General features: G+C 38.5%; 2 protein-coding genes across 4 annotated transcripts in view; one reads left to right on the top strand and one right to left on the bottom strand.

The window, feature by feature from the left end:
• Window positions 1-18,833, top strand: part of rabgap1l (RAB GTPase activating protein 1-like) — a 111,026-nt gene extending 92,193 nt beyond the window's left edge. For 2 of the 3 annotated variants that reach the window (XM_037697950.1, XM_037697951.1), the window contains 7 exons: window positions 10,985-11,077; window positions 13,945-14,055; window positions 15,488-15,592; window positions 16,484-16,567; window positions 16,775-16,846; window positions 17,365-17,565; window positions 18,186-18,833. In XM_037697950.1, coding sequence (XP_037553878.1) covers window positions 10,985-11,077; window positions 13,945-14,055; window positions 15,488-15,592; window positions 16,484-16,567; window positions 16,775-16,846; window positions 17,365-17,565; window positions 18,186-18,341 — 822 coding nt within the window. In that variant the 3' untranslated portion in view covers window positions 18,342-18,833. Of the gene's footprint in view, window positions 1-3,480; window positions 3,711-10,984; window positions 11,078-13,944; window positions 14,056-15,487; window positions 15,593-16,483; window positions 16,568-16,774; window positions 16,847-17,364; window positions 17,566-18,185 lie in introns of those variants that run through there. The other variant, XM_037697952.1, reaches the window with a different exon arrangement.
• Window positions 18,834-20,258: 1,425 nt separating this feature from the next.
• LOC119430532 (interferon-induced protein 44) lies at window positions 20,259-25,087 on the bottom strand. Its single transcript, XM_037697955.1, has 8 exons — window positions 24,767-25,087; window positions 23,448-23,949; window positions 23,292-23,340; window positions 22,912-23,107; window positions 22,682-22,834; window positions 22,416-22,587; window positions 20,623-20,723; window positions 20,259-20,535 (listed from the first exon to the last, which is right to left on the bottom strand). Exons 1-8 carry the CDS (start codon window positions 24,839-24,841, stop codon window positions 20,341-20,343), a joined length of 1,443 nt encoding a protein of 480 aa, XP_037553883.1. The 5' UTR covers window positions 24,842-25,087; the 3' UTR covers window positions 20,259-20,340.
• Between the last annotated feature and the right edge of the window lie 2,001 nt (window positions 25,088-27,088).

Raw genomic sequence — 27,088 nt, 5'->3', positions numbered from 1 at the left:
AATCAGAATCAGTAGTTAAGGTTGTGAAGTAGCGTTTTGCTCAGAGCGTGTTGGCAGTCCACAGAAGTACAAAGCACTAAGTATCATCAGCAGTGTTTGTACCTCCAATGTGTGATGTATTTCTGTGTTTATGTTGCAAACAGGATGTCCTGCTCTGAGACTCGCTCCTTATCTCAGGCTGTTTAGTAGCGTTCTGGCGCTCTTGCAAAATATTGCGGCAAAATTCAAAGTGCAGTTTGATGCATTCATTCACATGAATTTGACATGAAGCTTACTTCTTATCATAGTACCGGTAAATGTCAATTTAATGCACATGAGTTTTATATACTCATAAAGCTGTTTTGGCTCCACCTCCTTTGATCAGTAGCATTGAGGCACTAATGGTGTGTGGCAATAGACTGTGTGACCTGAAGACGTGGTGTGATGGAAGACACACAAGCTCAGGACTAACACACACTCAACGCCTCATTTTGCTCTTCTCCATTATTCTGTTTGAGTTTCTCAATATGTTAGGATGCTTTTTTTTTTTTTAAGCATTTATTTTTTTTCTGTGTAAGAGATAAGAGCTCAACTTTTCTTCAGTTTGGAATTAATTTTTATCTTTTCTCCAACATAAATGCACATCTAACTCTTAAAGGATGGTTTTTATTTTATTTCCAGTCTGCTGGTGTGGATTCTCGGTCATCCAGGACATGAATGGGTCCTTATTGGGTTCTTAATTTTAGACTTTAAATATTAGCTTTAGCTTCCAAATAGCCAAGATTTTACAAAGTTAACACATCTGAGGCCACGTTGGCCTTAGAATTAAACGTGACTGAACCAAAATTAATTTTCAATGTATTGTGTGTTAAAATGAACACTTTCTGAAACTGTGATTTACAAATCGTAACTGTTTGCCTGAGATCTTCCTAAACCTCTCTCTTCTTCTGCTTGGACAGTTTTAAACTAGTCTTTAAAGCTTTTAAAATGAAACATTCCCTGTGGATTAAAGTACAAAGATAAAGATAAAAGTTGCTGAAACCTAAAAAAAAAAAAAAAAAAGAACCTCAGAGAACATCTCATCTTCTACTTTTCACTCACTGACTGTCCAACTAAACCAGCTCACCCACAGATCAGAGCGAGTCAGTCAGCTCATAATGTCCCACAGATCCACACGTCCAGCTACTCCGAGCCACATATACTGTATATTTGATTTCTACGAAGCATCAAGGGACAGGGTGTCACTTCACGTCATCTTAAAGCGTTCTGCACATCACATCAAACCGCAGCTTCTTGACCTGTCCATCAAGTTGTGCTTCATCAAAATGGTCACAGCTGTATTTCCCTATTTATAACCACATTCTATCTAATTGAATATATACAATGCCCTAATTAATACACCATGCTCCTTTTTGACCGGGACAAGGAAATATAAAGGGAGCTGGTTGTCACAGATTTGTACTTTGGTTTAAAAACAGGTTATACTCATACAGTAACCATCATGAATAAATAAAGACAGCTTGTAAAAGCCCCATTGCTTTCTCCTGTCGCTCTGATTTTTACATATTTCCCTCTGTCCGCGTTTAAATCGGATCAGCCGAACTTTATAAGCAGCTTAAAACAGCAAACGAATTCCTCGGCACCTTAACTTGATGAACACAACGGGCAGTGGCTTAGGCTTTCTGGGGATTTGGGGCAGAATTTGAGTTTCTCTGCCTTTTTTAACATCCAAAGCGGCACAACTGGAGCGATGACTTGAGGACAAAGGATGGGGAAAGTCATAAACTCATTTGGTGCTCTGTGGTTCAATGATTAATCTGCTTTTTGCCAAAGAGCTTCAGCTGAGAAGCTAAACTTTAAAAAAAAACTGGAAAAGAGCGGTGACTAAAGGCAGATAGAATGATATTTGGAAAGATTTAAATTCCAGGAATTATGACGACCCCCAATCATGACAGCACTTTCAAAGACCTTCATAAGGAGACAGAGGATTTGTAGCATGAAGTAAACAAGGAGTCTAACTCTACAGATAAAAGTACACAAAGTATTTACTTATACATTAAACATACACAAGTTCTGTAGTTATCGATCAAAGTAATCAGTTTCTTCTTTGGTTGTGAAGTTACTAAATAAAATGATAATCGTGATTCATTACTGCGCCGAGCCACGTCTTTTTTAGTTTTTGATAAGATATCCATGTTTTCTTTCTCCAGCGAGCATATCTGCTTTCTTGAGGTATGCAGTAATTACAAGGTCTTTAAATGTTTCACAGAGTTGAGATGCTTTGAGTTCCTTCTGTTGCAAAGTTTTCTGTTATTTCACACATGATCAGTATTTCAGGCCAACAAAAATACAGTAATAATGGCTGAACTCCTTTTTTTTTTAAAGTTATCAAGGACAGACTGTATGTTTTTGTAACACGTCCACAGTATTGTTAACAACACACCAAATGCAAATCATAGTTTTTTCTGGATGCCACAAGTCAGTAGGTGGTACTGATGCTGTGTATTCTGAGCAGAAATAAACATCTTTACACTCCATACACTGCAATGGAAGAAAAAAAAACTAATTAAAGACAAATCTACAAGTGATACTCATTAATGTTATTATCCTGAAACATTCAGTTCTCCACAGGACTAATAAATGTGGATTTTAATAGGATAAACACAATAAAGTTACTGTATTTTTCAGACTATAAGTTGCACCGGATTATCATTAAACGAAACAAGTTCATTTTGACAGATTTTTGAGCGCCGTGCACCACATAAAATCATTTCGAGGTCAGTAAGCACAACAAGAATTAATACACAAGGTGCACCGGATTATAAGGCTCACTGTCAATTTTTGAGAAAATTAAAGGATTTTAAATGTGTCTTATAGTCTGAAAAATACGGTGGTCCATGATTAGCTAAAAGTTGTGATTGCATCTCTTTGGAGAGAAGCTATTTATTGTCAGGCATCTTAAAAAGGTTGCCTTGTAGATTTTTTTTTTTTTTTACTGAGGTCCTTTGGGATGACACATGAGTGTTCAGGCATTTTCTGAGACAGCGTTGAGTTTCTTCTCACGTCACTTCCTTGATTTTACTGTTTGAACCATGTTTAACTGCAGTCACTGTGGTTGACCTGACTACTTCCTTCCTATCAGTGTTAGTCTCGTACACTCACACCGAGTGTAACTGTGCAAACAAGCCTTCGTCGTTAGGCTGTAGTTGTTTTGACTTGCAGCAGGAAAGAAAAATAGACCGAGCTGCAACCTGCAAGAGTAAAAGAGAGTAAAGGTTGGAGGAGCAGAGACGAGAAGGAAGGAATCGCTGGAAAGGAAAAAAGGCAAACTCATCCTACTTCATCACACACTTCTAGCGTTACAGAGAGGGAGAAGGAGAGACAAACAGGTGTGTTGTGCTGCCTCCTCACTCCCCTCCGCTCTCCTCCTCCTTAGTGGGTGTGGCTCGGCTCCTGTGCGGCTCTTGAAGGCAGCCAGTCGCCACCTCCGCTTTCAGACAGAAACAAAAGCTCTCCGCAGCACTCCTCTCCTCTACTTCCCCACCACGATCCCTCCTTCTTCCTCATTCTGCCCTCCTCTCTGCTGCTTGGAGCAAACAGAAGCCAAGATGATGCAGGAGGTGTCCATCGTGGTGGCTTATGACGCTCATGTAGTCGAACGCCCGGGCGAGGAGGACACCTTGGCTTGCTTAGTGGCTCATTCCAAACCACTCAGAACTCCCAGATCTGTGGTAGGTCTGTCTCACCATCACCCTGTTTTTGTGTTTTTAATCTCTCGACTTTGTTAACCCTAACCCTTACTGAGTTAATCTGATAATGCTGGTTGTCTTTTTTTTATCTTTACTATTATGTTATTCTGGAAATGGTTGTTCCCTCACAAACAGAAGTGGAAAATACATTTGAACTGAAAGTACATGCTTCTTTCCATGTGGGAGTTTCAACACAGGCTTGTTTGAGTCTGTGGGTGTGCAGCGTCACCCCTGAAGTCGTTTCTGACATTTGAGGGAACAGAATTTTGTCAGTCGGCGCACGCACAGCTCGTTTGTTTCCATCGGTTTCTTTCGGTTACTGATGTACATTTGCAATCAGTGTGTGTGTGCGTGTGCCTGGGCGTGTGTTTCCCTCACGTGGGTAGTTTAATTTGGTGGCGTAGTTTTCTTCCACTGTCCGCTTGGCTTGTTCTTATTTTAATATTCAAACTTTAAGGCTTTGCTATGATTGAATAGTTCAACCTTCAACTTGTTTTCACACATCCACACAAAAAATGCACTTTTTTTTCCTTTTAGGTTAGTAGGCCTGTCACGATAACAAATTTTGCTGGGCGATTAATTGTCTCAGAAAATATTGCGATAAACGATAATATTGAAATTTGACAATAACTAGTAATTATTGTCAAATTTAAAAATAAATATTGGTTAATTTGTTTTAAGTGTAGTACCTTTTTTGACCACTGGACGGTAGTATAAGACAGTTTAAACCGAAGGATGGATAGTGAGGGAGGAAGCGAGCATGTCTCTTTAAGAAAAATGGGAGGGAGGCCCCTTGACGGTGCTCATTCCTTTTTTCGGTTCTCAAAATGGCGGACGCTTGGTGTGGTTTGAGCTCTTTAGCATAGCATTTTTCACACAAAGCTTGTAATTAAAATCAGTAAACAAGTTCTCAGCTTCTTTTTGCAGAGAAAAACAACTTTTTACACGTAAGCACAGGTTTCAACCGTGAATTTTGGAGCTTCAACAAGACGGAGGTTGTTCCCCGAGGTCAGCCTCGTAGCTTAGCTTCTCAGCTTAGCTTATTTAAAATGTCCAAAAACACGATTTTGGACGGTTAAAATGGAGAGAAAGGGAGGGGTCAGCGAAGAGCACCGGAGTTGAGCTTTTTGTCATCCAGTGTCTTCAGTAGAAAGAGAGACTTGAAGAAACGATAAAGTCGATAAATGAAAATTAGGTCAATAACTTTAATTTATCACGTGATTAACTGATTTATTGTTTATTGCGACAGGCCTGTAGGTTAGTAACTAAAAAGGTTTGTAAGCTCAATCATCCAGGTAAAGAAATATAAAAAAGGTTAACTCGTCAAACTGTCCAGATGACAGGATTTAACCTTTTTGTAGGTTAGTAACTAGTTTGTGATCTCTGCTTGGCGGTTTGGGACCAATTCCATTTTTTGCTGCAGGGATTCAGGTCAGGAAACTAAATGTGGGTCTGATACCATTTCTTGCAGCACCCTGCATGTTTAATAGCCTTGTCTGAATCAGAGCTGACCTCTTATATTCACACTAAACTCCAAAATGAGTTTGAAGACGCACTTTTTCGTCCTAAACCTAAAACATCTGCGTTTGTGACATTGTGCGGGTTACTAAACCGATATGCAAGTTTCTGTTAGAGGAAAGCACGGCTAATGTTTGTCTCATGAGAAGATATTAGTGTGAGAATAATGAAAATGTCACGTTTTGTTATTTATAGTAACCAGATCTCAGCTCAGTTTCAGTCACCCCACGAGGATCCAACTAAAAACCCTTTGATGCTGGCAGCACCGTAATTTACCTCATAGCATCAACAAAGGGACATAAAGGGTTAAAAAATCTGCAGATCACGTCTTCTTCAACAGTTGTAGGAATGTGTGTGTTTGAATCACGGTGGATCCAGCCCAGTTTTATTCCTCTACAGTCATTCTGCGATGTTTGTGTGTTTTAGGGGTGTTGGAGAGCAGCAGGTTGTTTAATCAGCAGCTGCTTCTCAGCCTGAACTTTTATTCAGTTAATCATTAGAGTTCACGTTTTAACAAAGATACAAACTGCTTCAACTTGCTGACAAACTAATGTTCAGTGAAATTTAACCAGATAAAAATAACAATTGTAACAAAAGGAGAGAAGAATTCTGAAGTGGCTAAACTCATAAATTTAGCCTCTGTACAGAAAAACGTCGTGCATATTGTTTTACATCAACGCGTTTGAAGGTAAAAGTGGATTTTCCACCTTTTTCCAACACAATTTATACAAAGAAGAGCTTGTGTGTGAGGAGAAAACAATAAAACCCCCATTACTGGGGTTGTTATTCGGTGTCAAATTTACACATCAGCACAACAATGTTAGGGAAAAAGACTTGAGCAGTTTGTTAGGAAACGTTTGTAGGGAAATATGAATGAGTATTAACAAAACGTGAAACCACAATGGTTGATGGAAATAAAAAAATAAGTTTCAGTCAGTGAAGCTAAGAGGTTGGTGCTTTTTTACAATAAACTTTTTGTTTTGTCATCTTGTATTTCACAAAGGAAACCATGGGCAAGTATTCTTCTAAGGGCTCTTTTGCTCCACTTGTTCTTTATGAAAAACTATTTTAGTTGTGACTAAGTCGTGTTAAATTATTCACATTTTTCATCATAAGAATGGAAGGTAGTTCTGCTTTTTATGGATATATATAAAAAATCTGACTTTATTGTTAATCTTGCCAAATATCAGCTTTTATTGTTGCAACAAAACATGTGTAGGAGTAAAATCTTAAACAGCTTGTTGGTCACTTATTTATCAGTAATAAAAGTGAAAAGCACACTTCAGATTGGTCTCATTCTTATTACTGTTGTTGCCTTTAGGTAAACACTGTTCAGTTTATCTACCGTATTTTCTGCCGTACACGTCGCACCGCCCTATAAGTCGCATCAGTCCAAATATGTCTAATAAAGCGGGAAAAAACATAAATACGTCGCTTCGCCGTATACGTCGCAACTATTATGCGTCACCGCTGACATCCTGGAAATGTGGGCTGGTGTTGTGCCAAAAATCGATTGCCTGCCAAACAGCAGCCGCGGGAGCGTACACAGGAGGACTTTAACAAGATTAACACCTAAAAACAATTATTTGTTTGCTCGAAATTATAGCAAAGGTGTGTCTCAGTCTAACCTTTTCTTAATAAATGCACTTTGACGGTCAGATCAGCTGCATTTCACTGGGGCGGCACAGCGAAATGAAGCTGATCTGACGGTTGCTGCAGGCAAGCCGACTGTGTCATTATTAGCCACTTTAACCTATTACATGACACAATGGCATGCCATACTCGAGTGCCATCTAGCGGCTGAAAATTGTATTGTTCAATATTTTCAGTCAGAATGAATGAAAACGGTCATATTTCAGCCAAAAATTGTTTCATAAATATGGGAAAAAATACGTAAATAAGTCGCTTCGGTGTATAAGTCCCTGTAAATTGTGCAAAAAAACAGCGACTTATAGTCCGAAAAATACGGTACATCAAAATGTTACAGAAATGATTAACTCAGCAGCAGAAACCGAGCTTCTCTTTATCTCTCCTATAAGATAAGAAAAGAATCGGAGGTCTTATTATCTGCTGAGTGAGGAGTTGTTTCTCACACACTTGTGCAGTGACGTTTACCCGCCCCTGTGGTTCCATGCCGGGCAGTCAAAGACAACGATGACCCTTCAGGTCGGACTGGAGGACCAGTAATGGTTCTCTGGCAGGCTTCGTCTTATAGTGGCTCACTTGTTTCCCTTGTTTTCTGCTTAAAAGCGATCACAATGTTCTGCTCTAAATCTCTTTTACAAGGCAATTTTATTTACTCATTTTTATATTGGTGGATGGTTCATTCTTTCATTATTCAAATGTTGTAAAATGCCGTAAACGTGAAGCTATTTTTTAGCTCGGATGTCGTCATAAAAACAAAAACGAGGTGGTTGAAGCTCAAATCCACCAAAACCAGTGTACAGATGGGGCTACTGGCAAATTTAGAAACATTAATTCGGTTCCTTAAAAAAACTCATTTGCTAATGCTTTATATTTACAATTGTTTTATTTTTTTATTCATTTGTTTTTATGTTATCAGGAAGGTCTCGTTCAGATAAAACATCTCTTCTTCAAGATAAGACGTTGGGAAAAGAATAAAAGGAATAAAATGAGTTTAAACAAAAACATATCAAGAATAAATAGATAAACTTTTTGAAAACTGTCCTGTTCAGCTTGTGTCAGACTGAGGGAGACGAACAAACACGCCGGTCTCACCCCGATTGTGGGCGCCATGGCAACGCTGTTGCCACTTCAGGGAGGTAACTTTACCACCTACTCCCAGTACTCCCAGCAGACACACAAACACATTCAGTGAGGTGTGAATCCGCCATAAACATGTCTCAGGTTTCATATTTTTTTGGCTAAAAGCGTCTAAATATTAGAAGTTTTCATTCCATTAAGTCTTGTGGACTTAGTTTTATTCATGTATATTGTTTTATTGGCCTCAGTCAGCACACTCTATCTCAATGAATTTCTTTGTTTGAAAACTTTACACTGGTTTGGCATCAAGTTAGATTGTTTTAACAGAACATCAGGGCTGTCTTTGGATAATAAGAATACCAAAATATTTATTTAAGGATTCAACTTTTAAATGTTTATGTAATAAAAAGACACAAAAATGATAAACTAAAACTGGCAAACTCAACAAAAACCCCAGAATACTAAACTTATACAGCAGCTTACATTCCAGATGAATTATGTCACAAATGTGAATATTTGATTATTGGGACTTATTCTTTCTTAATAAAGCTAATTAATAATATATATTTTGGGCATGTTTATCCCATGTTAATTTTATAGTGTCATGTCTTTTGTAAGCATCAGTTTGTTAATATGGTTGAAATGAATTTTCTGCTGGGACAAATTGTCTGTTTTAGAAAAAAGAGAGAAAGAAATCTAATCTCTTGGTCTTCGGTGTGACCACATCAGTGCTCAGCTGATAAGTCGTTTCAGCTTTTATCTCCAGAGGAAACAAGTTGTTCAACAGCGCTGTTTTTGTTTAGTCCGAAGTTAGTTTTCTCGTGAACAAGAAAACTCTGAGAATGATGATGACATGCTGTTTTAGTCAAAATTGTTATAAAATGTGTGTAAAAATATACATGTGGCAGTGGGGAACCCTCAGGCCTTCAATGCATTTAGAGAAGGCCTAAGACTTTTGCACATATGAAATAATTAATTTAAAAAAAAATTAATTTTATATTTTTATGTAGTTTTTGTGGTAATTTTTCATTTTCTGTAAACTATTTTGCAGTTGAGCAAGAAACTTTTCTAATTAATGAAAATATAGTTATCCAATCAGATACTTTAAAAGTTTTGTCTCCAGCAGAAACATGTTTAAAGGAGCTTTCTGGTGAGGACTTACTTCACTGTCAGGAGAGAAGGCGGAGCCGAGTCCAAGTCTGTAGAGAAAGAGTTTTTAATAAGTGAAAGAGTTTTTAATAAGTGACAGGAAAATTAACCAATAATGTTGATGTAGAGTGGACGGGACCAAAACACTGGGCTCTGAGCCTTCAGGAAGGACTTGCAGGGCATATTTTGTTTATTTATTTATTAACCACGTAAAGATTTGTGATGCATTCAAGTGCAACATGTAAATTAAAAATTCCACACAGTGTGAAGATTAAATATCCCATTTAGGTTTTCATTAATAATTTTTGATTTTAGAGTTGTATTTTGAAAATCTACATAAATGGCAAGTTCTGTGGGTTACTGTTAAATTTCAGTGTGAATTTCAAAATTACATGTTCACAAACGCAAGAGACTGGGCTTTCTGGGTAATATTGGGACAGAAATGGGTGGACTTTCTCAGGTCATGTGTTCAGATGGGGTGTTGGGTTGGTTTGTTGTTAGTGACTGTAAAAAATGAGGCAATAGGTCAGACAGCACTGACCTTTCTTACGAATGGATGAAGTCCTTAAATCTGTGGTTTTCAGGTTCCAACCAAGAAGCTGAAGAAAAAAATACGCAATAAGTTTGATGATTTACTCGATTTATAAAAAGTAGGAAAGCACTTCCTGTCAGTAAGTTACTGGATTACTAAACTGACATTGAAGTAGGAATGTGCGATATATACGGTACACGGTAGAAATGATAGACATTCCACCTATGATAGAGATCTGTCTTCTACCGGCTAACCGCAGTAATGCTGTGTCTGATGGAAAATCAGAGTTGTCAGATTAATCTTTACTTTTTTTAGTTGAAAACTGTGCGTAAGTGGTGTTCCAAGTCTTTTCTTCGAGAGCTAAGTAGCGAAGCTACAAGCTAACTATGGCTGGCTTGCCATAGTGTTGCCATATTCAGACGCATGCGCAAAACGCTGTGTTCCGTCCAAAGTTGTTTTTTTTTTTTTTTTGTCCAACGTTAAAGTAAGCGTTGGTCAGCTTTAGAGAAACCTGCTCTCTGATCTGTGAAAAGAACGCTGTGTTGTGCGACTTTACTGCGAGACCCTCTGGTCAAAGCCACAGAGGAAACTGGTCGCCATTTTGTGTCAGTTCTCCTTTAAAGCGGAAGGAGACGCCCACTAGAGGGTTGGAGGGTGAAGCGTTTCAGTGTAAAATGCTGCTCTGTTGCTGTTCATTTCTTAAGTTAGAAGACTGGAAACTGTTAACAACATTCTTTTGTTTAAAACATATGGCTAAAACTACATTTGATATCTTTTGCACTACAAGAAAGAAGCCTAATATTTGATTTGTTAATTATTTAAAAACTCTGGACCTAGTAGTGGAATTTTCTTAATTGAGATTATTTTGTGATATAGCAGTTTTCAAAATAAATTATAGTAAAAGGACATCCTATGCTTTTTTTTTCATTCCTATTGCAAGTTTTATACCAAAAACATATTGTGATATATATCATTATCGCCACCCTTCACAATACATATCGTGATATGAATTTTATGCCATATCGCACATTCCTACATTGAAGTGATGTAATTGGACCGTGGCTCTGTAGTGTCTTTGACGTTAGCATTTAATAAATAGGATGTTACTATCTTGCATCCTAACTGACGGCCTAGCTGTATTTGTCACGGTTCGCCACTGCTGCATTAAAAGCTGTTCTCTTTTAACGCCATGTAAAAATAATAGCAGCACTACTTAAAACTTGATTTGGATGTTTTACTGTAAATAATTCTTAAAATGGTTTAATTACCTGTCTGAAGCTCACCACTGACCTTTCTTATGAAGGGATGAAGTCTTTAAATCTGTGTTTTTCAGGTTCCAACCAAGAAGCTGAAGAAGTTTGAGAAGGAATATCTGACACTGAGAGAGAGCCAGCTGCAACAAGAAGACCCCATCGACCGATACCAGGTATGAAACACCCGCAGCGCGACACCAGGTCCGCTGTGTTTGTTCTCGTCTTCAGTGTTTATTTAAAAGCACTTCCACCTCCAGGAGGCTTTAGGTGATTTATAACTATTTAAACAGATTTTGTTTGAACAAACTCTTTGAAAAAATAATCATTTTGTTTCTGTCTGCTATATATAGCTTTTATAAAAAAAAAGAAAAACTTATCTAATATAAGAAATGTCATGAGAGCAACTGTGTGTTTGAAACTATTTTTATCAGGCGTTCACTTTGACGATAGCTATAAATAAATGAAGTTGTCAGGCACATCCGCAGCCACCTGCGACGCTTTGTGTCTTCAACGAGAAACGAGAGGCGAGGCAGATATTATACAGGCTGGACACCCTCCTCCACTTCATCTGCTCAACTTTGACCTTTTATTCTCCTTCAGTACTCAAAGCGTTATTCTCACATTTTCTAAAACAAAATGTTCGTTCATTATTAATCAATAATAATAATTAATGACACAACATTTTACTTTCTTCTTTTAAACAAGAAACTTTGAATTCATTAAGCTTTCACTTTTTTCTCCTAATAAAAACTGGACCATGGCTACAGTGATTTAATCAAACATGCATTTCTGTTTTGAACCAGTTGTAGTGGAAAGAGCACTCCTTTAAATTATTTTGGGTAAAAGAGAATAATTTATTAATGGTTGTGGTTGGAAGTTTGCTCTTTTTGTTGTCAAGAGTCCCTTCAATAATTTGTAATTACTTCTTTAAAGTGACTCCTTCAAAATGGCTTCACTGTCTTGACAGTTGTAGTAATTTTATAAATGTTAACACACACCATGATGAACTCAGATTAATATTAAGTTTGTTTTATTAACTTAGGGTCCTCCACTTTCCTTCTTTCTTTTCTGCACTTCTCACTTTGAAAAAAAAAAAAAATCAATGACCTGGATTTTTTTACCTGGATTATTGTGCATGAACTTTGCTGTGTTTAATCACTTTGGCTGCCTCAAAGGAGTCAGCGTTGGAGAGGGCGAGAAACCATCTTATCACCAGCAAACTGGTTGGTCCACTATGGGAGTGTGCTGTTTGTGGGACTGAGTTTGTTGTGGCTCCTCGGACTGACGAAGTCCTTTGGATGAAGGACGAAACGTCTCAACAAAAAAAGAAACCGTCCCAGTGACCTGACTGAACTTTGTTGGATTTTTTTTTTAACCTGGATTATGATTGACATTGGAATGTTTTTTTAGTATGCCACAATTCCTGGATTATACCTGAGTTGACGAAAAGAAAAATGGAAAGTGTGAGGCTGCTGAATATTTACAAAGTGTATTTAGGTTTTATTCATCCAAATATGAACATAAAGGTTAAAGTTGTTGAGTAAACTATATCAGTTACTTCCTGATTTTTTATGTGCTTAAACTTAAATGTTTACAGAAACACTTTTGATGGTAATATTAGCAACTAATGCAACTTTTAAAAAAACTAATTCATAAACAAGCATGACAGCAGTCATGCGACTGTACCTTTCAAATATCTGAAGCGTGTCATGTTTCATACAAATGTAACGCGCCTAAAATCTCTCCATGCTTTTACCGTGATGAGTAATTAATTCCAAAAACCCACACACATTATGAACGGAGCCAGTAGTTCTTCCAGTAAAGATTTAAACTTCCAGCTGAAGGAAAACGTTTCCAGTCATTTTTTCCTAAAGGCAGACGTGACATGTTGGAGTACAAGCTGCCAGTTTTAGAGAAGAGGAAGGAAGGAAGACTTTAGTTGTAGATAAGACGTTAAACTTGAGCGAGCTGCAGACAGGAAAGATGTTTTTTAGTGTAAGGGTTGGAAAGAATAGGATGACAGCTGCTTGCTACAAACTGTAGATTTTCTTTGTGCGTTAATATTCAAATTAATTCAGGTTGCCACACATGCTTTGGGTAATCAGAGCAAAAATACAGATTTATAAATAAATGGAAAAAGACTGGGAGGGAGAGAAAGTGAGGCTGGGAAGTGTCCCTCCCAAAAGCGAAACATCAGGATCATGTTTTGGAGTTTAGTCATGCGTTCTGGACGCTCCGTGTCAGGACGTTGTTCTGTCTGTGGACAAACAGGCGCTCGGTAAGAACTCTGAAGAATCATTTGTGTTATTTCTGTTTTTGTCAAATAAGTAGGCGAATAGGAATGGGTCACTTTAACAGAAATAGCTGAAGATTTAAATTCAAACCAAATTACGACACATGTACCTGGAATAAAGACTAAAAAGAGATTATGAAGGTTTTTCATTCAAACTACACTGAAATGAGTCGAAGCAGACACTTGTCATTTATTATCTCTTCCTGGTTTAAACCATATGATGTCTGCTTGTGTTGTAAGGATTAAACCTTTGGATCTCACAGCTGTTAAGATGAACTTATGCGTAATTAAATAAGACGTTATGCAACAGCTCGGATCAAATGCATGTTGTCTTCATGCCTGTCGTGCACGCTTGTGTGAGTATTCATGTGAGTGGAACGTAAAATCACCCCAGGATTAGAAAATGTCACGGTTGTATAAGTGGCAGGATATCAGGGTCAGATGACCACTCATCGCCATGACAACTGTTTTTTTGTTTTTTTTGTCAACGAGCATCATGTGAGCGCGTTTACTGCCTGTTGTCATGAGATTCCACTAATGGATCACAGACGACTTAAAGATAGGTGTGTGTTTGTGGAAACGAGGGAGACGACCTGCATTATGTTTTCAGTAAAACAGAGTTTAAAATTACTGCCGGTTTATCAGAAGAGCTGTAATAAGTTCTTTAAAGGGATTTTTGTTGTTATTTAACACAAACCTTAAGGCAAACTGTGACACAACACATTCTGCATCTGTGTGTGTGTGCAGAGGGAGAACCGCCGTCTTCAGGAGGCCAGCATGAGACTGGAGCAGGAGAACGACGACTTGGCACATGAACTGGTCACCAGTAAGATAGCCCTCCGCAATGACCTGGACCAGGTAATAAATGATCCAAATGCTTTAAAGAACCACAACGACCCATTAGGTCTGAATTTAAAAAGCCTGCTATTATGGGGTAGGAACACTCAAAATCAACATGCATGTAAAGACAGAAATGTGTGCACATCAGTCAATAGTTGTTCATAACTACACTTTGTTCATGTATTTTATGTTTCCTTAAAAAAATGTAATTTAAAAAGTTACAACTTCACAAACTTACAAACACAAACTTCAAGTTTGCAGTTGTGGTTTACTCTTTATGAATACAAAGAACTATGACTGTTTGTGAAAATGAGTTTACAACTGTGATCTTACACAGGGTCGCAGGCTGGCTAATGGAGCGCAGAACACATCAAAACACACTGCGTTCTTAATGGTTTCTCCATTTCAACGCCAACGGAATTTATTTTAAAAATAGTAAAACGAATCACCAACGGATTATTAGTTTCCACAGGAGAAATGTTAACTGTTCTGTTGGCAGTGCAGTGGGAGGAAGATGCAAAACCATTAAAAACAACAATTTGTTCAGATTCAAGTTCCGTATTATTGAGTTTAAAACACAATAATTCAGACAGCAGGCCAGACATTTTATTAGAAATACTCCATGAATTATTCAGAATACAAAGGACTGGTTTAACAGTAGCATTGTTATTGGTACCAGCACACATTGGAATTAAAGGAAATAAGATGTAAAAGAAGGCAACTCAAAATCATATTAACTTCACGATACATACATACAAACAAATCATAGACGAGGAGTATCAAACTAAATCTGAAGAAAGAATGGCAGAAAGGGTGGGATGGAGAAAGAAAAGCAAGATTGTTTTATACAATCAAAAATGAGAGCCAGGACTTGAATCTGAAAGGATGCGCAACAATCGATGTGTTCTGTGCTCCATTAACCAGCCCGTGACCCCGTGATGTAAGATCACATTTGTAATTTCATATTCACTGTCATAGTTCTTTGTATTCATAAAGAGTAAACTACAACTGTAAACTTGAAGTTTATACTTGTACGTTTGTGAAGTTGTCACTTTTTAAATTGTATTTTTATGAAGGAAACGCACACAAATTCTAGTTATGCACAACTATTGACCAACATGCGCACATTTCTGTCTTTACATGCACATTTATTTTGACATTGTTCTTACCCCATATGCTATATTACATACAGTCTGTGTGTGTGTTCATCTGTGGTGTAAATTAAGACATCTTTTTATGCTTGGAACAGTTTTTAGACATTTTTTTTTTATTTGGTAGAAAAAAAATGTCGACTTTAAAATGAAATGAAATGGAAAGAAATCCTTCTGCTGATTTTAACTCTGCCTAAATGTTTCCCCACCATTGTACTGCTGAGCTGTAGCCCCTCTGTGCCGTTCTGTATGCTGCTGGAGCCCCCGCCCCACTGACTGGTGTCTGTTCTCACACTCAGGCTGAAGACAAGGCAGATGTCCTGAACAAAGAGCTGCTGAGCACCAAGCAACGCCTGGTGGAGACAGAGGAGGAGAAGAGACGGCACGAGGAGGAGACCGCTCAGGTAACATCTTGGTTCATCCTCAGCTGGTAAAAAAAAAACAAAGGCAGCTTTTTCCAAAAGAGGCACAACAAGACATTCGTGACTTTTTTCACTCTCTGCTAAAGACATCTGATGAGGTGGATTGTGATTGCTGTAAATACACGATGTGCATCCGTCACAGATTTGTCCTAAATGATCCCGAGCTTTGTGCTATAAAATTTAGTAAAACATGTTTGACAAACTCTCTACTCACGTTCTGCCCTCAAAATCCTGATTCCAGTTTTTCTCATTTTGGTTTTCTCCTCTAGTAACTCAGCGTGCAAAAGATTTGTTTCTGTGTGAGGTTTGAGTTCAAAATAAAAATGCAGCTGTGCTGTAAAAAACAAAACAATGCTCTGAATAACATTTAGGTTTTCTCCGTAACTGCAGTGTTTTTAAGCAATATAATACAGCACACTGAGTGGAGAAAGTTAGCCCTAAATGTATAAATGTTTATTTATCTCTGTGGTTCCCAACACTGATCCTTGAGGAACGCCATGCTGCATGTTTGAGCCGTTTCCCTGCTCCAACACAGTGATTTCATTACTTCGTCAAGTTCTGCAGAAGTCTGTTCATCACCCACTCATTCAAATCAGGTGTGGTGGAGCAGGGACACAGCTAGAACATGCAGGATGGCGTTCCTCAAGGACCAGGACTGGGAACCACTGCTTTCGATAAATAACTTTACCTTGTTAGGTCTACCAACACTTTTACTGAAGTGAAAAGATGATCATTGTCGCTAACAAATGTAGCAGATGAAGACAAATAATTTATATGAACCACACAGTGAGATTAATGTTGTCTGGTTTTTATTCATACAAGTTATTCCTCCTTGTTTATAGTTTAATGTTTTACGCTCTTTGTCTCATTCAGCTGAAGGAGGTGTTCAGGAGGGAGCTGGAAAAAGCCGAGATCGAGATCAAGAAAACCACCGCAATCATAGCTGAATACAAACAGGTAACTGTAAAATGTGCAGGTATTATTATTAGAATTTTGTGTTTTAATTTAGCTCCTTGCTTGGTTTGTTTTAGAGAACAAGATCTTTAAATACTTTTGTTTGTAATAATTCAGCATTGTAAGATACAAAGTAAGTTTTAGACCTGAACCAGTAGTTTTGATGGAGAACTGGACCTCGTCTTCTTTAACTTCCTCTCTCTGCTTCAGATCTGCTCCCAGCTGAGCACCAGGCTGGAAAAACAGCAGGCGGCAACAAAAGAAGAGCTGGACATCGTCAGGGTGAGACTAATGCGCAGCAAACAGCTGATGCAACTTTTGAGACATGTAAATTCCCGACAAAAGCCGCAGAGTTGTACCAGACAACATGAGTTAAGTGGCAGTGCTCAGGCTTTCAGTCAGGCACGAGACAAGCCCAGGTCTGTGCATCGTCCCACCCAGAAGGAACAGGATTACACAGATAAACCCACACAAATGCCCAGTTCTTGTCAAGTATGCGGCGTTGCTCTTTGTGGGTGTGGCAGAGGATGTTTGTTTATTTCATTCTAATTATAATGTGTTGCAACAGCACATCACAATGAAACGAGTTACAAATGGAACAAGTGTAGAAAGGCACCATCCTGAACTACCCATGAAGCCGACTGAGACACGGGAGATGAGGGGACAAACGGGCTGGATTTTGATACTCTGTTAATATACGAGCTTAAATTTGCTCTGATTTTTAGCTGCATCATCTCAGCTGTGACTGATTTTTGTTTCCTCCACAGTCGTTTATTCTATGTGGATGTATCATTTTGCAGAATAAAGTTATGGGGTGCGAGCGATGTAAGGACTTGTTCGGCACCCTGGGGTCCCTACAGGCTTCCTCCCCCAGCAGTGACAGGACGTCCAACGAACCGCTGGACGAGGAGAAGGACGGACTGACGGAGCAGCTGAGACAGCTGGAACTGGAGCTCGCACAGACCAAACTCCAGCTGGTGGAGGCAAAGTGTCGAATCCAGGTCCGCAGAACTAATCATGATAAACATGGCCGCCAACAGGAAGTACTTCTTCTAGAAAGGAAATGGATTTAAGTCATTATCATCAAGAAATATATAATTTGTAGCTGTTGGCTCTTATGTGTTGTATTTAAATAAAGAAGAGAAAACTGAGGAATAAACAAAAATTAAAATAATTATTAATATTTTATATAATTATTAATAATTTTCTCTGAGGCTTCATTATTGAAGAAGAGTACTTTGACCATCAACAGACATATTAAACTTATATTGAGTAGCTTTTTAAACATTCATATCTCAGTTTAACAGTTTCACATGTAAAGATTTATATCTTAAACACAGAAGCATCATTTAAAACGAAGCAAAACTAAACATTAAACTCAAGGTTTGATCCCTTCTCATCCACGTTGTTTGCAGTTAGTTTGTCATTTTATCTGTAAGGCTTTCAACAGCCTTGCTCCAGAAATAATAAGAGAAGTTTTATCACCTTAACTTAATAGGAATGTGTGGTGCAGCTCAGTCCAATGTCTCAGTCTCCACTGAAAAGTGCAGCTGTGGTTCTGGTTACCTGTACTGAAGGGTCCGTGTAGTTCTGCTCACTCGGTTCTTCGTGTTTTCTGCAGGAGCTCGAGCATCAGCGGGGAGTCCTGATGACTGAAATCCAAGCCGCCAAGAACTCTTGGTTCAGCAAGACGCTGGGGTCTCTGAAGAATTCAGCCTCCTCTTCCTCCAGCTCCTCGTCCCATCCGCCGCCCTCTCCAAAGGACGGGCCTGCCTAGCAGAACCTCCCTCCCCCTTTTACCCCAGCAGGATACGCACTAGTGCTGAACAACACAAGGCGATGCAGCTAGCAGAGAATAAATGCAGTATTCCTTTTCCAGGAAGTGGGAAAATGAGACGGGATACTGGAGCAGCCACCGTACTCCAGACTGGAACGTGTCCGTTGACGTGCTCTGCTTCACAGGTGAGCAGACATTCTGCTCAGGTCTGATGGTTTGAACTCCACTAGTCCTTCAGCCTCAACATAATTAGGAAATCTGTTTTACTAGCTCCACCTTGTGGCCACTTGTTGCAATTGCAGTGAGAAAATCATGTTTCCGGTCTAACAGCACAGAAATGTCCCGGCACTCTGAGAAAGGAATACTGCGTCCTGTAGTAAACGAAAGCATCACAAAAGTTGCAGTTCTTTATAGTAATATAACGTAAACAATGTTGTTATATAAATATGTATAACTAATAATTTTTTTTAATTATTTTGTACAGTTCTTTAAGAGGAAGAAAACAAGGAAAAGTTTTTTCTTTTGTACCGTTTGGAAAATGAACGTGACGTCTGTAGATGTTAATGTAAGCACAGAGAGGGGTCTGGTTGAGTCCAAGCGCTGAAGGTCCAAAAAGTGCCAGCCTGTACGTGAACTTGATATCTTCATTTCAGCTCATCACTGACTTTTTGTTCTGTATTTATTAGTTTGTTTTTCCATAAAATTAGGCTGCAGGTTATGGTATTAATAATCCATGACTACTTTGATACAATAACAGAAATTACTATAGATTTTCCTTAACACGTTTGATGGATCAGTTTAATTCGTGCTGTGGTCAGATGTCAAAAAGCTGCAGCACATCTCAGCTTCTAATGCCTATTTTTAAATTTAAAAATGAGCAATCTTTATAAAAAAACAACAGTGTCCACAGAGATGCTGATTAAAAAAAGGAGAATTTGAGTTTTAACGTTCTGTAGACTGCACCCTGGATGTTACGCATCTGTTACTCATTGCACAATTAGTTTATATCTGAACATTAGCTAAAAACATGAGCTTTCAGTATTGCTCCATCACTGCCAAACATTCCTAAGAACATCTCCGAGATTGTGCCAACACAGTTTTTGCTTTATGTTGTGCTGGATTTGTATTTTTTAACCTGGAGTCCTCGCTGTCGTTATTGTGATTCATCTCACTTCGTTTTGTCAGTTTACGTTTGTATTAACCAAGGAAGATGAGTCACATGAGCAGCAGATGCCTCCAAAAGTAACAAAAACACAGTAGTTTGAGTTTGAACACAAAAAAGGACATTTTGTTGCCAAAAAGTTTGATGATCTACAGCCAGCTGCTGAGCTTCAGTCTCTCAGGTTGACACTTAAATCAAGCCTTTGGACTCAGACCAGTCCCATGTGCACGTTGTGTGTGTGTGTTGTAACTATGAAGGTGAACAGTTCCTTCTTCACATGGCTGCCTTGTGTGTTGATGACTGAAGCCGTTGGCTGAAGAAGGAAAAGCCATCTGACTGATTGAAGTGGAGAGGATCAGCTGTGCCATACGAGCCCCCGCCCCCTCCTCTCCACACTCCGTCTTCCTCCGTGCCCCAGTCTTGTCATGTGCACTAACAAAACGTTGATATTTGAAACACTATTTTAAAGACGTTTGTTTCGAAGTCGTTTTTTTTAATGTTGCTACCAGTTTATAACCCACTGTTGGTTCCAGTGATGCAGAAGCAGCTGAGGAGTCAGATTAAAGGTGTTTGTTGTGCAGTTTACAGTTTGCTGTAACGCCACAGTCCTGTTACACAACCGTCTGAGCTGCGTTAATAAAGTTCAGTTCCTCCGTTCGTCCATGCTGTCTGAGCTTTTATTGAAAAACATGTTTCTGCCACAAGCTGAAGCAACGCCATCAACAAGAACGAGAACACTTTTCACACATGCTTGACTTTAAAACTACCACTGAACACTAAATATTTTAATAAGCCTGAGCTGTCGAACTGTTCGGAAGGTGTTTTAGCTTCACAGACCTAATCCTTCATTTCCACACTGCTCAAACGGTCGCTGACCTCGTCAAAGAAATTATCAGCGAAGCGGAGCATCTGGACGATGGCGCTGAGCAGCAGGACGTCACAGTTCATGTCCAGCTCCAGCTCTTCACTGTAGTTCTTCACTGGAACGACGCAGGACAGCGGCACGCCGAGCCTGGCGCCGACCTCCTGCACCTACAGCGCAGAGCAGTTGATGCAGTTACTGTCAAACTCAGAACTTGAGACTTGATGTTTCCAGTGTTAAATTCTAACTGGTCTTACGGTTTCCTTGATGTATTCACTTTTGTAGACGTTCCTCAAATCCTCTTTCACCAAAAGACACGCTTCATCGACTTTAGTGAGCAGCACCAGCTGAGGAATCCCTACAAACACGACAAAGGTCGTCTTACTACAAGCTGTATAAACTAAAAAAAGTCACTTTTAAAGTAATTTAATTTAACTGGTGAAAATTAGATATGTCTAAAAGTTTCTACAGGTGCTGCTCATAAAATTAGAACAACATGAAAAAAGTTTATTTATTTCAGTAATTCCATTCAAAAAGTGAAACTTCTATATATTATATTCATTACACACAGACTGATGTATTTCAAATGTTTATTTCTTTTAATGTTGATGATTAGAACTGACAACTAATGAAAATCCCAAATTCAGTATCTTAGAAAATTAGATTACTTAAGACCAATAAAGGGATTTTTAGAAATGTTGGCCAACTGAAAAGTATGAACATGAAATGTATGAGCATGTACAGCACTCAGTACATAGTTGGGGCTCCTTTCGTCTGGATTACTGCAGCAATGTGACGTGGCACGGAGTCGATCAGTCTGTGGCACTGCTCAGGTGTTATGAGAACCCGGGTTGTTCCGATAGTGGCCTTCAGCTCTTCTGAATTGTTGGGTCTGGTGTATCGCATCTTCCTCTTCACTATAGATTTTCTATGGGGTTAAGGACAGGTGAGTTTGCTGACCAGTTAAGAACAGGGACACCATGGTCCTCAAACCAGGTACTGGTAGCTTTGGCACTGTGTGCAGGCACCAAGTCCTGTTGGAAAATGAAATGTGCATCTCCATAAAGTTGTTCATCAGCAGGAAGCATGAAGTGCTCTAAAACTTCCTGGTAGATGCTGCGTTGACCTTGGACCTCAGAAAACACAGCAGACCAACACCAGCAGATGACATGGCACACCAAAAATCAATGGCGTGGAAACTTGACACTGGACCTCAAGCAACGTGAATTCTGTGCCTCCTCTCTTCCTCCAGACTCTGGGACCTTGATTTCCAAAGGAAATGCAAAATTTACTTTCATCAGAGAACATAACATTGGACCACTCAGCAACAGTCCCAGGTGAGACGCTTCTGACGCTCTCTTGTTCAAAAGTGGCTTGACACAAGGAATGCACAGCTGAAACCCTTGTCTTGCATAGGTCTGTGCGTGGTGGTTCTTGAAGCATTGACTCCAGCTGCAGTCCACTCTTTGTGAATCTCCCCCACATTTTGGAATGAGTTTTATTTCACAATCCTCTCCAGGGTTGCTTGTACACTTTTTTTCTACCACATCTTTTCCTTCCCTTCGCTTCTCTATTAACGTGTTTGGACACAGAGCTCTGTGAACAGCCAGCCTCTTTAGCAATGACCTTTTGTGTCTTGCCCTCCTTGTGCAAGGTGTCAATGGTCGTCTTTTGGACAACTGTCAAGTCAGCAGTGCTCCCCATGATTGTGTAGCCTACAGAACTAGACAGAGACCATTTAAAAAGGTCTTTGCAGGCGTTTTGATTTAATTAGCCGATTAGGCTGTGGCACCAGGTGTCTTTAAAACTGAACCTTTTCACAATATTCTAATTTTCTGATACTGAATTTGGTGTTTTCATTAGTTGTCAGTTATAATCATCAACATTAAAATAAATAAACATTTGAAATATATCAGTCTGTGTGTAATGAATGAATATAATGTACAAGCTTCACTTTTTGAATGGAATTACTGAAATAAATAAAACTTTTTCATGATATTCTACTTTTATGACCAGCACCTGTAGATGAGTGAAGAAGACCTCTACTGACCCAACAGGTTGACCTTCCTGCGGATAGCTTCCAGCTTCTCCTCCAGCTTTGTGGGCATTATGGAGATCGTGCAAGCATCAATGACATAAGCCACACAGTGAATCTTGTTGTCGAGACCTGGAGACTTCTGATAGCCATGAGCCTCTGAGTGCAGAGGAACAGCGGGGTTGAACTGACGTTTGAAGAGAAAGAGGGGGAGTTTGAGAAAACTAGAGCCAAATCTTTGTTTCACACAGCTCATTCTGCTGAGCATTAATTAAATATACCTGGTAAAGGTCAGGCAGGTGGCCTCGAAGGATGCTGCTGATGTCGTCTATGTCAAGCCCCGCCCCTTTGCCTTCCTCCAGTCCCATGGTATCACACAGGATGATTGGCAGAGGTTTGCCTTCACGTCCAGCTTTCAGAGAATAAGTTCGAAACTGTTGTTGTAAAGAGGGGGGTGAGTTGAGACCACACCGAGATGATGAAACTGAAAATGTGGCAGTCAGAAACAGACCTGTGTGGTGAGGCTGGTGGTGGAGCTGCCAGATATGGCCTGGCTGGTGACGTGGCCTCTGAAGATGGAGTTGATGGAGTTAAAGAAGCTGGACTTTCCAGCTCCGACCGGTCCAATCATTAAAACCCGAGCCTGGGACACAGAACTGACTATGGGTTTGTAGGTTTTAATGCTCTCCATCAGATCACTCCTTTTCCTGCACAAACATCACCGTGCAATTTTTAACACCAAAAACAGTTGGTGGGTTCAAGATTAGTCTCACACTACACAGATCATCACTTGGTAATATACAATAGATGAAAAAATTTAAAACATTAAATTGATCATTTATTTTATTCTGCCAAAGTTTAAGTTGTACAAAAGCGAATGATTCATTGTACTTAGACTCCCAGATCACCGTCCTCCATGGCTTCTCAAGTTCAGTGGTTTCTGTTGAAAAGAAAAAAAAAAATAACCATTTTTATATTTCATGACTTATAAAAATGAATGTAAAAAGGTATAAATGACATCTCCAAGTTTTTCCACACAGAGCTTACCCTCCACCTGGTAGACTTCACACTCGGTCAGGTTCAGGTCATTGCCATGCATTTCTGCAGCGTTGAAGTTGAAATAACCTCCTGGATTACTGTAAACCACTGGATTGTTTCCATTAAAAAACCCCAGTGCATTTCCAAAATAAGGACCAGAGTTGGCGACCATCTGAACTGCATATGGAGCATTAATAACTGGATATTTGAGGAGTGTTTCTCCATTAAAGGTGAAAAGAAAGGCCTGGTCATCGTTCACATATTTTCCAGTCTGATTAAAAGGTTGTCTGGTGTAGCCTCCGAACACATAACCAGAGGCGTTGAAGCCCACAGACACAGTGGGACAGCGGTTGTCACATCGCTGGTGGAAAGCAGCGCCAGTAAAACCATGGACAGAAGCTTTGTAGAGCAGTTTGAGTCGAACATTTCCCAGCTGGAAGCAGATTGTTCTCTGCTGGGTCCTGGTCAGCTTGGAGCTCAGAGTGGACATCTGGTCTGATGGTGTGAACTTCTACAGGATCGTACAAAGAAAGCATAAAATAAAGTGAAATGCACAATTCAAAAATGTGATTTTCACTTTAGAAACTTAAAAGGAATGAACATCAATTTAAAGGTTGGTAAAATTTGTGAGACTGGTGTGTATTAAAGTAAGATTTTATTTTTAAAAATCACAGTTTTCAACATTTTGTTATTTTACACACGAGCTGGGACTGAAGGACAAAAACAACGCAATTAGTTCACAGCCCATGATATACAAACTCACATGATATACAAACTCACATGATATACAAACTCACATGATATACAAACTCACAAGGATGTTTGCAAAGAATTAACAATTATTTCAATTTGCTCACACATTCTTTTTGACAAACCTCTCTCAGAAAAATGAATTAAACACACTTTTTTTCTTCATGAATTACATGAATAACACATTTAACAGGGACTATAGTATGTTGGTTGTTTCTTACCTCTAATTATTGCACAGCTGCTGAACTTGCTACTAGGTTAAAGCTAAGCTAAACTTTATTTTTAAAGTCTTCTTATCAAATTGGGAGCAGATTTTAGTGTGGAAAATTTACACAGAACGATGTTTTCTACAAAATAAAAACTACAATTAAATTTCCACGGAGTGCAGACACCAGTTTTGTTCCATTCTCTTTAAGTGTCGATTTCCTGACAAACGAAACAAACAAGCCACACCTTCAAAACAAAAGTACAAAACAAATCGTTTCTCTCCGTCTTCTAAATTGATACATCAAATCTTAGGCTGAGTAAAAACAAACTGAAAAAAAAAATTAAATGCCTTTTTTATGTGTTAGTCTTACCTTAGAGATTTGAACTACAGCCTGGTTGCTTCTTCTTCTTCTTCTTCTTCTTTGGTTTTTAACGGCAGCTTGCATCCATCAATGTTGCACTACTGCCATCTCTTGGTGTTTATAAGTTAATTTCTTTCCTCAAATTCTCTTATTGAGTCCAGTATTATTTAAAAAACGAAATATCTTTCTTTTCCCTTCTTCACTATTCAGCTGCGAAGCCACATTTTCAAATTTTAGTTCCCTTTTACAACCTATTTCCATTCTCAATAATCTTCTTTGACCCACATATTTCCTGCAATTAATAAAAACATGTTCTATTGTTTCTGTGGTATTACACCAATCACATAAACCAGTAATTGATTGATTGATTGATTGATTTTTATTGTCAATTCTGCATATGTACAGGACATACATAGAAATTGAAATTGCGTTACACTCCTACTCAATTTGCAGCAAACAACAACATTAGCAAAATGTTGTTGTTTGCTGCAAATTGAGTAAGATGTTTCCCCATCTTAAAAAGAGTGCCATTCAAAAAACTATGCCCGGTTCTTATTCTATTTATAATTATCTCCTCCCTCCTATTTATTCCTCCGATTCTTTTAACATCAACTGTTTTCTGTATCCTGTATAAATGTCTCCCTTTTGTCTCATTATTCCAGCTCATTTCCCATAATTTCTTGCTTTCTTTCCAAACTATACTTTTTCCTTCAGACTTAGATAATTTTATTGACATATCAATATCTTCTTTTTTAACAGCTTCTTTAGCCAACCTATCTGCTTTTTCATTACCTAAAATACCTAAATGAGCAGGAGTCCACATAATTACTATAGTTTTGTTTTGTTCACATAGTCTATGATGAACAAACAGAATCTCATACAAGATGTGTTGGTGATTACTTGAACTTCCCTTTTCAATGCTTAATATTGCTGATAATGAATCACTGCAAACTATAATTTTACTTGTTCTACTATCCTCCACCCATTCTAAAGCCAATAATATAGCACATAATTCTACTGCATATATACTCAGAAAATTAGATGTTCTTTTCGAAAGCTTAATCTTTAATTCAGGAATCACTACTGCTACACTAGTTGCTTCAGTTTTTGGATCTTTTGAACCATCTGTATAGATTTGCAGGTAATCATTATATTTCTTCTCTACTCGATCATAAAATTCTTGACAAATATCTGTAGTTTTCCTTTTCTTAATATTTAATAATGATCTATCTACATTAACATATTTCCATGCCCATGTAGGCCTTAAGGGCCATAATACTGTTGAATTAAATTCTTTGTTATATACTTTAAATGTTCTTGCTAAATTATCCCCTATCCACCCAAAACTATTTTTAAGCTCCTTTCCTCTTTCCCAACAATTTTCTAACACTTTCTTAACTGGATGAGTTTCATTGTGTCCTTTCAAATTTATCCAATAATTAACCATTAACTGCTGTCTTCTAATGCATAATGGCATTTCTCCTGATTCTACTTGTAGAGCACATACTGGAGTTGATTTTACTGCCCCTAAACAAATTCTCAGTGCTCTAGCTTGGATGACATCTAATTTATTTAGTCGAGTTTTAGCCGCTGATCCATACACCACACTCCCATAATCTATTCTTGACCGAATTAATGACACATAAATATGTTTAAGTGACTCAAATGTTGCACCCCATGTCAACCCTGCTAAACACCTCATAATGTTTAGTACCTTTTTACCCTTCTCTATGATATGATCTATGTGATTTCCCCAAGTTAATTTCTTATCAAACACTACTCCCAAAAAACAAAAATAATCAACCCTTTCTAACTCTTTTCCGTATAATTTTAACTTTTTATTAACTCCGATCTTTTTATTTGTGAAAAACATGACTTTTGTCTTTTCAACTGAAAATCTGAAACCCCACTCTATTCCCCACTTACTTACTTTATCTATCCCTTCCTGAAGTTTTAAAATAAGATGTTCCACATTTCTTCCCCTTTTCCATAACGCTCCATCAGCAGCAAAAAGTGATTTACCATAACTGAAAGATAAATCTTTGAAAATATCATTAATCATAACTGAAAATAGTGTAGGGCTTATCACACTTCCTTGAGGGGTTCCATTTCTTCTTATTCTTGTGAGAGGAGGGTGTGTGGAAGAGCGGAGGAAGAGCGAGTGTGAGAATATTGTTTATTCTATATCTTTGCCTTTTCTTTCTTACTGCTTTTTCACTGGGTGTTAATGTTATTTGTTTAAATTGTATTTTTGTTTAGTTTCGTCACGTTTTAAGGTTTTTTTTTGTTGGTTTGGGTGTGGCCGTCAGGCGTGCCTGACTGGCCGGCGTC

The sequence above is a fragment of the Nematolebias whitei genome, chromosome 3, assembly GCF_014905685.2.
Source record: "Nematolebias whitei isolate Nwh7 chromosome 3, NemWhi1, whole genome shotgun sequence".
NCBI lineage: Eukaryota > Metazoa > Chordata > Actinopteri > Cyprinodontiformes > Rivulidae > Nematolebias > Nematolebias whitei.
The sequence above is the reverse complement of the archived record's forward strand: the minus strand, read 5'-3'. Positions and strand labels throughout refer to the sequence as shown.

Excerpts from the sequence above, each read along its gene's own strand:
- LOC119430532 (XM_037697955.1), bottom strand. The coding sequence starts at position 24,841 with ATGCAAGCTGCCGTTAAAAACCAAAGAAGAAGAAGAAGAAGAAGAAGC. Across the intron at positions 22,588-22,681 it reads ACCTGCCTGACCTTTACCAG|TTCAACCCCGCTGTTCCTCT; the intron begins GTATATTTAATT and ends TTCAAACGTCAG. Across the intron at positions 20,536-20,622 it reads GTGAATACATCAAGGAAACC|GTGCAGGAGGTCGGCGCCAG; the intron begins GTAAGACCAGTT and ends TCTGCGCTGTAG.